At 35.3% G+C, this 13,047-nt stretch overlaps 1 protein-coding gene across 2 annotated transcripts in view; it reads right to left on the bottom strand.

Annotated features, from left to right (window-relative positions):
• Positions 1–13,047, bottom strand: part of dlgap2a (discs, large (Drosophila) homolog-associated protein 2a) — a 416,982-nt gene that overhangs the window by 206,468 nt on the left and 197,467 nt on the right. For both annotated transcript variants that reach the window (XM_088626474.1, XM_088626475.1), the window contains one exon: positions 5,632–5,664. In XM_088626474.1, coding sequence (XP_088482600.1) covers positions 5,632–5,664 — 33 coding nt within the window. The remainder of the gene's footprint in view (positions 1–5,631; positions 5,665–13,047) is intronic.

Genomic DNA, 13,047 nt, shown 5'->3' with positions numbered 1-13,047 from the left:
GATGTGATGTGTAAAAAAATCACACTGTCTTAATTTGAACCTCTGTATACTGTAGCTACCTACATAGACATTTAGTCCCTTTTTCAACTCTGCCATAACAGGACTATAAGTACTCAGAACAAGTTGTCAAAGCAATTCTAGTGACAGATCTGACAACTTGTCATAGGGAAACTCCTACACTGCCCCTTCTACTGACATAAAAAATTGTAAAATCAAACAAGCATTATTCTTCTTGTGATAACACTGGCATTGAAGTTAGCTTTAATATTATGTCCTAGTTTTCTTTACACAATACTAATCCATGATCCACGATTGAGTGGGGAGCTGTGTCCGCGTGCAACCTGTGAAGGAACAATTAGTGGTCAATTCTAGGCTCTAAAGCAAAAGAAACAAAACAAAAAACACTACAGACAACCAGACCTGAAGATCCACAGCAAACATGATGTACTGGTTATTGTTTTTTTCATTTTTTACCTTTTGGCATGGAAACACCATCTACTTGTTTCAGGATTTTCATTTGTTTTTCTAATATACCCTGTTGTGACCTGACTCATTATGAAACTCTTTCAGACTGAGTGACACTCGAGCATCAGTTGGAAAAGATACAATTGCATATCTGTTACACAAAACTATATTGTTTTGATGTCTGAAAAGAAAATAATCTCATGGTCTTGGTATGCCTTAGAGTGGTATGGTTTAGAGTTGCTACTTGGAACCTCAATTCCCAGGCTTTGAGAAACAGCAGGATTTTTAAATTTCCCATAAAATGAACCAAATTAACTTCAGTAGACAAATAGTGCATGATAAACACTTACAGTACTTAATGTTATTGCAGCTTAATTACGCTGTGGGGCCTGAAAATACTGTCATACACATTTTTGTATGAATTCTTTTTATCATACAGCATCTCAATTAGGTTTTTCTTTTTAATTCACAGCAATAATCATTTGATACCTTCCATTTGCATTGTCTGAATAGTATTGTCCTAATTCACTCAGCTTTGTAAACAAGTTACTGTAGGTAGGAAGCCAGTATCAATTAGGAACAGATCTGAACAAGCCACAGTTTTTAAAGAATGGATAACTCCAAGATATTAAGTGAAATAGAGAAAATTCACTCTATACCCATTGTATATTCTTTACATTCCTCAAGGACTATTTTATCCACATTGCAATTTAGCAAATAATAGTAAAGATTTAGTGCTCCGTTTGCATGTTAATTTTCAGAACATTAAAATCATGTACTGTCTTAAGGTTTCCAGGGATTATGGGGCCAGAGTGGCAATCCTATGTTGGCTGGACAATTTTAATAAGACATACTTTAAAAAAATAAAATAAATTGTAACAGTTTTCATATTCATCACCAAAAGGTATTGTCAAAAATTTGCAGGCTTGCTCCTCTTTGATATTCTGCACTACATCCCATGCAACACTATAGTAAACACTTCTTGATAGGGACTGCATAAAACAGATACTCTCTGTCTGTATTTAATATGAAAAATAATGCAAAAGACAGCAGCAAACTCACCTAAATGAACCCTTACAACTCCTTTATACTGAGGCAGTACTGTAGTACTCTTTTTGAAAAATGGGGACAAATGCTGCAGCATACAGTACAGTATATTGCAAAAAACACCTGTCACATGTTAGTGTTCTGTTAACATTACACTCGTCTTTGATTTAATTTCTTTGATTTCATTATTTTTTATTTTAAAATTAATTAATTTGGATTGAATTGTCTTTGATCCAATTTCCACACGATCTACTTTGTATTTAAGCACACACAATGTATATTTTGTATTTTTTTTTAATCAACTTTCCTTTAATACTGCATGTTCTTCCCCCTGAGGCACAGAATGTACCAGCCTTTCAGCACTGATCTTGAGGATGGTCGTTCTGTTTTGTTTAGTCTCTTTCTTGTATTACAGTTCATGTTGTGTTAATTAAGAGCATGCTCTGATCTGCCTGGGGAAAGGATAATAAACAATCTAAATGTGTGTGCCATAAAGAAACTTTGGCATTTGCTTTGTTAAGAAATGTGAGGCTAAGCTCTCTACTGAATCTGTATCTCATCTTGCATTACATGGAAAAAGGCTGATACACAAAGCAAATCTCCCCTGAGACTTTACCTTGCCAGTAATGGAATCCAGTTAAAGAAAGGGAAGGGGTAAGAGACAGATAGAACAGAATACTGCAATGGAGAATAAAATAAATACAGTATGTTTTTCGGGTTTAGAACAGAAGAAGAACAGTAAAGGGAAAAGCATCAGAAATAATAATGGGAAACTTTTAGATGATGAAAGGGAAATGGCTAAAGCATGAAATGATCATCGTATCCCAGTGATGTTATTCATAGGCCATTAATAAAAATGTTTCCCACAATAAATCAAGGTAGAATAATACTTATAAACTGGAAAGTGTCCAAATTCTCTAGACATCCATAAAATGTCAACTATAAAAAGACACAATTACTTACAGACCAATAAGTCTTAGTCATATTATATTGGTTCTGCTACAACATGATGATTGTATTCATTATCAATAGAAGCCATTGAGTCAGGGGGCGTTAATAGATTAGGATGTATGTGGCATGAAGACCGTGATGGTCATTATCAGATACAAATTTCTAGAAAACGTTTACATTCTGTCATGGTCCTAGGTTGACCGTGTTTGGTTTATTTCTGATTGGTTAATTGGATTAATCTTGGTAGAAGATGCTTCCTGTTTTATTGGATGTTGGGCTGCTGGCCCATCTTGACGGTGAACTTGTCTCTCACTTTGACAACCATTTAGAAGCAGCGTTTCTCTCTGTCTCTGTCTCTGTCTCTGTCTCTCTCTCAGACTTGTGTGGAGTTTGAGTTCTTTTGCTCACTCATGTATATCTGCATTAATTGTGTCCGTGAGTGTGGACTTTCATTAGGCGAGGTGTTTCTATGGTCTGTCCTTCTGTTAATCAGTTTAGTGGTGTCCCTCTATTGGAATTTATGTGAGAAAGTTTAGGTTAGAACACTGAGTTTAGGTTCCGTTATGGCAGGGTAGTTAGTTTTGTTTGTTTTCTTTTCTTTTGAGGGACTCACTATTGTATTGTTTTGGTATACATGACAGAAACGAACCAATACCTGTGTCACCCCCAGTTGTTCTGTCGCCCTATATCGGTCCCCAGGGAACAGGTCCCAGTGTTTAAATCGACTACTATTATTCTTTAACGTTTTATGTTCATGGCTCCTTCGTCCCCTGGTGACTGAGTGAGAAAAAAATAAGGTGGGGTCGTAACAATTCTTTCTCATAGCTATGTTCTAGTGTACCAGCAACATTCACTAAGGTTTCGTAGTGTGGTAGGTTTTATTAGTGGAGTGATTATCATGATAAAAGAATTTAAAAATGTATTCCGTAACACAATGTAACTACAGTATGCACCGTAGTCTTAGCGGAAGGAAAACAAGTGTGGTGAATAAGGGCAGAAAGAGTCGAACTGCATTCTGTTTACTAAAGATCAGAGAAAACGACTTTAAACCAGTATAGTAAAATATAGCTGATAAACTACACAAAAGAAATATGAAGAGGGGAGAAGACAAAACATGAAAAATACAAAGCTGCTTTATATCCAGGCTCATTTCTTGTTCTAGAATGTACTTTCCCTAAAGCATAAAATGGGTTCTATTCAATTCATGTTCTAGAAAAGCACACTGAGCTTATGTAAGTTTGTAAAAATAATTAAAACAAACCTAGAAGGACATCCAAATGGAAACAGAATTGTATATGTATGATAATCAGATTGTATATGTTATGATATGGTATATTCAGAATTACACATATTTTGACAAAGTTTCTCATAAAAGTGTAAATTGCAGATGATAGGTATTCAACGTAATGCATGCATACTGCATGTTTTTCAAAATCTGAAGTATAAGGATTTTGTATATTGATTAATTTTTTGGCATCACTTTAATTAAAAGATCATTCATGATTGACAATGACAAAGTTTTGCAGGAGCAAAAGTCAACTGCATCTAAGTCAACTAATTAGTGAGGTAATTGGGCACAGGTGATGAAATTATTTTTCCTGTTGAATGTCGAGCCTGGTGAAAATCAATAAAGGAAAGCACCAAAAGGAACCACTTATCCCACTGTCCCATTTATCGAGAGAAAGTGCTTTTGTGCCATCAGTATATTGCACAGTTGCCCAATGTCTAGGCTGTTCAAAGCCCATTTTTTCTTAAAGCGCTAGATGTTACTGACAAATACTGTTAAGGATAGACTATGATCTGAGAATACTCAATCATGATGCCACACAGAGATCGATGGGCGGGCCCATATGTGACAGTCTGGGCAGTGGTATCTATTTTAATGATGGATGGCAGCCTGTACAATACACAAATACAACCTCATTTAGAATATTGTGTATAATTTGATCCTTGGTTCAAGATATTGGTGCTCTGGAATCATATCATAGAAGAATGGCCAGGTATATTCCCAAGCTTAAAAGAATGCACTACTCTAAGAAACAGAAAGAACTCAAAGTGAAGGAAAACTGAGACCAACACTCTTGGAACAATAAACCCAGTATTGTTGTTGAAGCACACGCATTTACCTGCATCTGGCTCACTTGGTCAGGTTCAATTGTGCAAACCTAAATTGAGTGCAAAAGAGCTGACAATCTTAGATTAAAAAGCTCTAATGAAAATCATGGCTGTTGGGTTGAGGTGTTGTATGCGGACCAGTAGGTGGTACCCTTCACCATGGAATAGAAATCCCAAACCCAAGATCTTGTATGCATCCAACACAGTACATGCATCAATAGTGTTCTTTGCATGTTTGGATGTTTTATACACTAACATTCTGTATAATCACTTAGTGCAGCACATAAAACCATATATTCCAAACCTGAATATATGTAACAGGCTGGACTTTCTCCTATATAAAGTCCACAGTCAAATGCACAGTAAATCAACTCTGAATGCAATGAAAGACATTAGATTCATAATGGCCATTTATTTAGACAAAAAAAAATTGTATTCACAAAACATTAAAAGAGAGTAGGAGGCCCAATTCTGCAAAAAAACTCATGTACCATTTAGTGCATGTTAGACTTCAACCAGATACTTAACAACACTAAGAAAACATCACTGCAGTAAACCATTATTTAAGGGTGAAAGAAGTCCCATATTTTAGTCTCATACAGTAAGAAAGAAATATCTTCAACCTACAATGACTATTTCTGATAGAAGGACTTTAGTGAACTGCTTCCTAAAATTACCTAAACAAAATACCAAAAATGAATAATAATTAAAAATATATCATAGACATTTGTGCTCTTGCAATGAAGATTCCTGATTCTATTTCTGAATATCATAAATGCTGATTAGTTTAATCTCCATATTTATAAAACATGCACTTCAATAACAAGCATTCACAATAGTTGGTGAATGCATTTTCTCTGGGACAAGTTTCTTTTCTTTGAAATGAATGATTGGAAATGCTAACTGATGGAATGGACTTCAGCTTAGTAACAGGAGTTTTCATCGTGTTGGGTGTACAGTTGCCTTTCTGTTCAGCACATTCTAGGCGATAAAAACTACTGAAATCATGAGATGCCAATGATGAAAAAAGAGAGAAACGCAAAACACACTCACCTTCGGGCTCACCACACAGTGTACACTGTGATTCTACAAATAAGAACCAAAAGAAAAAATATCATTACTATCTTCTAACTTCATTAACAACACAGATAATAATAAAAGGATTCAGAAGAACAGTCATAGAAGAAATTCATAGTTAATAAATCATGAAGCAGTGTGTGATGGTATTTGCATCTATAATACAGTACATTTAAACATTCCAGAATCAAACTGTTTAAGCTCAACATTAACATGAGAATTCCATGTGAATAATACCATGTGCGATATAAACCAGTTTGACATTTGTTTTCCCTGTTGAGGCAAACTTTTCTGTATTCAGAGCAGTATGACAAATGTCAGGTGACTTGCCATTGTAGATGCCCATATGGTTCTGTTCCCTTCCATATTGGCATATTCAACCTATAATACCTTTACTTTTTGAGTAATTCATACATTTGACATACAATTTCTGTTTTAACCAAAGAAAATAACGTTCTTTCATAATGCCAAATTATGAGCTGGATTACACTGGCTCATATAGTATCGTATATATATATCTTTAAGGATTTCAGATCTAAGGATTAAGTATATCATTGTCTATTTTTGTCACCATCCTGGTGTTTAATGGATGTGTATTTCTGCAAAGAATTTATTACAATAGTCAATTATACCTCTCATGTAACTATGTATGTATAAAATAATGACATGTATGAGTATTTCCCATTTTTCACACCTTTTATAAACTGAAGATAACAGACATACTGTAGAGAAACATATGGTGATATGTTTGTCTCACACTCTGTACCAACAAGGGCTAAATTGTCCCATGTCAAAAAATAAACCAAAGACTGAGTTTAGCAACTCAGTTTGATTAGTGCTTACTTTTAAATATTTTAAAAAGTACCACTTCTTAATTATAATGTAGAATTTCATATAGTTTGAATAAAATGTTGGAATGTTTCTAAGGTGATGACCTTCAAACTAAATATTGTATACAGTATATTCTGCTAAAATTTGAAAATTTCTGTCTAAAGTTACCAGGAATCAAACAGGGAAAATCTGAATGTGTCAGTTCCTGCGGTGACTGTGAAGACCTTAAAAAGCAAACTTGATTCATTTCATGGAGACATTCTTATCTCCATGCCACAATCATCATCATCAGCACCATTACTGAACACTTTTTTCCCCTTTACTCAGAGATCTTACTATTCACGATAAATGTGCAAGTCAGCTGGGCTATCCAAATCTCATTTAACATTTCATAGCTCTGTGGTTACATAGCCATTGTAAAAGTCATATCAAAAGAAATACCCTCCAAGGAGTGTTTGTGAACAATACACACGTATACATGCAGACATTTTCAAATAATTTGGAGTACATTTCAGTGTCCATTGACTTCAAAACATCAACATTAATCAGGACATTGTTTGTAACTAGAGTGTAATTTACAATTGATTTTAACAAACCGTGGCTTTGTTTTTTCTTCCCTTATATACTCAGTCGATGGTATTAAATCTTTGGTCATTTAATGCCACAAAAAGAAGTTAACATCTTGGAAATTCTACAGTTGGCACAACAAATTATTTGCTTTTTGCAGGTGTATTGTTAATATGATTATTAGTCTTGATAGAGGTTGTGGGCACAAACAAAATGTTTATCAAGAGGGGATTAAGACCTCCCCTCATATACTATTAAAAAGTTCACAGTTTGTTTTCCTTCATTATTACTGTATATTGACTCCAATGTATTCTGTATTTAACATACTGAGAATACAGTATGAAGAGCAAAATCTAACTGTTCAACAGCAATTTACTTTATTGGTTATTTGCCGCCATTAAAGCAATACTATCAATTTTTGGTGATATTTAAATTTACTGTCAAGAGCTGAAACATTTTCTAAAAATAATCCCTAAAGCATGGAATTGTTTATGAAGACAAACATAATTTATTCATGATCTGCACCCACAATAAAAACTTAAGGAACTTATCTATGATTAAGCTGTCATGGCTTCTATATGTGAGTATGTTCTCTCCATAAAAATGGTGTGTCCAGTTGCTAGGTAACGCATAAGATCAGGTATTCAATCATAAGGGTAATTTGTTATTTTGCACTTACTACATCTAGACTGCAGGTTGCAAAATGGGTTTAACACTTTCTGTTTGGTGTAATGGATTGGACAATAAAAAGAATATTGTCAAACTGTAAGAGAAATTCACGTAGGTAAAGTTATACTTCAGTACACGGTTTCTGGTGTCCTACAGTTAATCATTGTTAATATGTTAACCTTAAAAGAGTATTTCCAAAATGATCAATTCCTGTGTAAAGACAAAAGAAACCCAGAAACAGAAAATAGGAACCTTACAGTATATTTAATACTGTATGTATGAAAGGTCTCAGTTTTATTTAAGGACAGTACACTGCACATCTGCATTCTAACTGCCGGTTATTTCACAGCTGGGTAGCCCAAAAATCAGTGTACATTTGTTTCAGTACATTTGTTCAGGAATAATCAAGAATGCTTATTCTTACAGAACAGCTGTAGAATGAAATGACGAGGTTATACATCTATGATTAGTTGCAATTAAATTTTTATATACTGTACCAATGTATAAAATGCATAAAAGGGGCTGGAAGAGAAAAAAAATAAAACAAAAAGGGCAGCTGTTTATATTTAATCTCATGGAGTTTAACACAAAAGTTCGAGAGGAGGTCACACTCTTCCGCCTACCTATGTACAGTGAGGATATCATTATCATCATCTGTTCTTGATGATCATTTCTGTGTTTCATGAGTTACCCCAATAAAGCTCACTATTTGAATCACATCTCTTCTCTTTCTCAGTTAAGGTTTGTCAGAACTACTGAACATACCGTACTAAATAGTGTTTACAATACACAAATATGTTTTGTTTAAATCAATAAGCACAGAAATAAGTATCATTTCTGATGTGTACGATTAAGATATTAATCTGACTTTTTAAAACATTTGCACTTCACAATTAACATTTTAAAATTTACTACACCATTTGTTTTAAATTACAAATCACAGTGGACATAAATGTTAAATAGAATGTGAAATCGCTATTTTAGATCAACAGTATCTTTTAGTATTCCTTGATCTGATGATATACCTTTTCTTTCAGAGTAGACAGCCATATGTCTCTTCTACCATACCCAAATGAATCTTGTTATTTCACCTCTGTGACCTAAGTGCAGCACTGTAGTGTTGTAATTAATGCAACAAGCTTATGTGTTCTGCCTCTGGGGCTTTGATGCTGTTTATTTTGGAAAATTATCTTATGGTCCATTGTATTAGAACTCCCTACATGTGCAGACCCAGAAGGTTTTCTCTTGTAATAAGAAAAACAAATGGATGGCGAAGAAGTAAATAGTACAGTGTGTTCATTTGCTAACGTAGTGTATGAGATCATTGTCTCTGTTTCTGGTTTCCTCCTACTTTCACTCAAAATCTCTTAAAATCCACCTGTCCATCCTTACTACTTCAGCTACATCATCCTTAGCAGGCTCACAGTGAGCAGAATCCAAACCTGGCAGATACAGGGTGCAAGAAGCAACAGTCTGCATAGGATGCCCTTCCATTGCCAGACATGTACACAGATAAGGAGGCTAATGAGTTAGCTTACTAAAACATCTCTTTGGAATGTAAAAGGAAACCAGAGACAGAGACAATGATCTCATACAATTCACAATTGACAGTATGTAATACAGACAAATCTGGTGATTTGTTTGACACCATCATAAGGTCCAGTATTTCAAGTTTTAAATTACGTCCAAAGCACGATTTTGCGCAAAGAGTTGGGGGTGCTTGGATCTGGTCAGGAGGCTCTTTCAGGAAACAGCCAGATGAAATATTGATGCGTTTCTGAACTAACAAGCTAACTGTCATGATTATAGTCCCCCCTCCTTAAGGGTGCTCCAGCCCTTTCACTTTAGACTTAATTCTGTGCACCTGACCCCTTTTCCCAGCCTACCTTAAAAGCCAGGCGCTGACGTTCATCCTGGCTCTGCATCTGGTTTTCGCACCGTGAGAGTCTGGGACCTGGAAGCGCCTACTCCCGTTAAGGTTTTAATCTCTGTTCCCGTTCCCTGTCCGGCGGTTCTGACCCGGTTCATGGTTTTAATTCCTTGTTTGGATGGATCACCTGGCTATGGACTTATTCTTGTGTTTTTGGATTCCCTCTATGGATTACTTCTGGATTGTTTGCCTCGGCCACACCTCCCCCGTGCACCAGCGCACTTTGGACACGCCCCCCTGTTTTCAGCCCCGTATCCCTGCATGACCTTTTCCTAGTGTTTCCCACTTCTTTGGATTATGTCGTCCACATAGGGTCCGGAAAGAACAGTTCGTTACACTAACGTGAAGGATGCAGCTCTAAGTCCACTTGGATTCAATCATGGAGGCCCGTGGGTTCAGTACACAGAGCCGCTCCTAGTCTCCAGCTGAGCAACAGGTTTTCCTGCCGCAGGAGATTTCTACACTGTCTAGATTTCAAGGGACACATCACCTTTTGTAAAAGCCTCACACACATTTAGTTCTGTTACACAAGGAAGATAGGCCAGATGGCCTCTTTTCAATTGCACCTGAAAGTGAAACTTGATTGGTATTTTCAGTAATGAAAAATCCGGGGCCATTGGCCATACAGCATGCTTATTCTGTCTGGAAGTATTATATAGTAGATAGTATTATAGTTTCATGGGTGTAATATAATAAGTTGTTATTGTAAATATAAAAGGGAATACAGTTACAAACATAGCTACATCATTTTTAGTTTGCACTCACAGTGTTACTGGTATATTTTCCAACCCAGGACTTTGTTTTGAGTTGTGCTCTTTGTAATAGTCAATCAGAGCACTTCCACTTTCAATTGAACTATGAATTATTAATGTGTTACCATGCTCCAGGATGTAGAGGTAATTTAAAAACTTTATTTGAAAAAGAAAATACACTAGTAAGTTCTGCCAGATATTCAAAATGCACTTTTGTCTGAGGTTATTACCTGTATAATGTACTGTTTGCCCTGGTCCTAACAATTACAGCATCTTTAGTTTACAGTTCTCTTGTTATATAATGTATTCAGTATACACATACTGTATGTAATGCAATATAATATATATAGAATGGATGATCCAATCCTTAGACTCGTTGTTTGGAGACCTTGGCACATGAAGACACTTCACCACTGGATTCCTGGTTTTATTTAAGATTTTAATGAAAATTTCACTTTCATCAGAGCTTTACCATCCGTTTTCACTTTAGAAACGTCATGCTATTCAATCTAATTCTAACCTTAATACTTATAAAACATTTTATTGTTAGGATTCAACCAGAAAATAATAAATGTGTCAGACCTCTGGATTTCAGCATTGACATCAAAGAACACAAAATCTAAAACAATGGCTGCCCACAGCTAAGAATCAGGGTTGATTTTGATTTATATGAGGGTTGTATAAGCCCCTTTAAAACAACTGGGGTATTTCAGATAATGGATAGGGAGTGAAAGGGCCCAACACTATGTCACACAGTGTGAAAACTCATCTATTAGCCAATGAATGGAGATGTAGTCTTCACCTCAACTGAAATCATTGTTATACACTTTCACCAGTATACTGTATATAAATTCCTACACCAGGTGAAAAAAAAACATTGCTGTCTTTGAAATATTATTTCTGTTGCTTATAGTATATATAGTTATAGTATATATATATATAGTATATACCATCAGAATCATATATTCATAGCTTAACACACTTAAAAAGGAACTTTTGGACATACTGCAAACAAAACATACTGGGGGACAATGGAGCACAGTGTGCAGCTTAGTCATAAATACAGTTTGTGGCTCCAAACAAAATATTTCTGTAGTCTGCTGTGGCCCTCTGGGAAAATTATACTTGCTAGAATATCATCTACTGTACATTTTTGTCATATTTGTTGCATTTTTACTGCTTACATATTCTCTTCTGCTCTTTCTCTTCAGATTGGTATTTGCTAAACTAGCTAATGTTGCCAGCGAAATTATCTTCTGAAAAGGCTGTTCAAAGATAATTGCTAGGATGTGGGCAGGGAAAGCAAATTAGCTTTGCACTTTGCAAGACTCGTGCTCTGAAAAATGCAATGCTGATATTCTTCCAGATCTCATTTCCTCTCGGTGAGCTTTCTGAAGTCTATTCTGAGAGTATTTCTATGGACTAGCTAGTTGGATTTGACACATACCAAGATTGGAAGAAAAGACTAAACAGAAAATCATGCAAAACATGTGTAATAGGGCAACAAGTGGGAAGTTAAATAAGGAAATGTAGAGGGTGTATACTTTGTGAAGTAAAGGACATGATACAATTCAGTGCTTTGTCATCTGTAGGAAAGGCATATATTACATTGGCAAATGTAATACATGAGTCAGAGAAAAGTGCTCATGATGTAGCTAAAATATCACTGTTAAATAACCTTAAATAGCATCAGATTAAAAGAAACAGACTAAATAAATAGATTGCTTCTAAATTACCTTCTACTACATATCAGCATTTAGACTTTACAAGCAACACCGAAACCTGAGTGGGAGCCAGTATACTGATAACTTACTGTAGTAGAGTAGAACAGAACTGCTCAGTCCACTGCCACTGATCAGTATCTTAATCATTGTGATCAAAAGCTGATTTGATTGGACAGGTATATAGACAAACATATATCTTGGTTCACTACACATCTTAAAGAGGATAAGGAAGGTCATAGCACTACACCGGCATGTGAAAACTGAGTCAAGCAAAAGAAGAAAGTTAATATAGAGAACAGAAATGAATAAAGGTCACATAAAGAATGCAAGGTATTTGCTGGCTGCATAAGTCAGAGACAAACCTAAGTGTAAAATTAAAAATTCTATCAACTTAAAATTACACTTTTATTTCAGCAAATGGAATAATATGATATCAGTGATTATTGTACATGTACAGTACATGTACTGTAGGTATTTCTCTCTAGTTATAGAAAGCTTCCAAGAACAACATCTCATCAGAAAAGAAACTAATTCAAATATTACTTTATTTATATTTTGAGGTCCTATTCCATAAGGTATGTATTTTGCTTCCTTTGTTTTGTTCTTCTACTGTTGGATTATATATTTTATGCAATAATACTGTACATCTCCTCTCCTGAGAACACCTTAGCTTGTGGATCAAAATACCTCTTATCTTTACCTTCAACCACATGATCTCCTCAGATTTATGTGGCTTTCAAGTGTTAACTTCTACTACCTCATCATGAATGCTTTACAGAGAGAATATTCTTAAGTTTTCCAAAAAAAAAACATATTGAGCCTTGTTCACTAGTGGGTTTCAGAGACGACAGCACAGAAACTACTGCGTTATTAATGGCCTCCTTCACGCTTGGAAGGCTTTCTCTCTTATTGGAACATC

Source organism: Lepisosteus platostomus, chromosome 3 (assembly GCF_059453375.1).
Source record: "Lepisosteus platostomus isolate fLepPlt1 chromosome 3, fLepPlt1.hap1, whole genome shotgun sequence".
NCBI classification, from domain to species: domain Eukaryota; kingdom Metazoa; phylum Chordata; class Actinopteri; order Semionotiformes; family Lepisosteidae; genus Lepisosteus; species Lepisosteus platostomus.
This window is presented reverse-complemented; position numbering and strand designations above follow the sequence as displayed.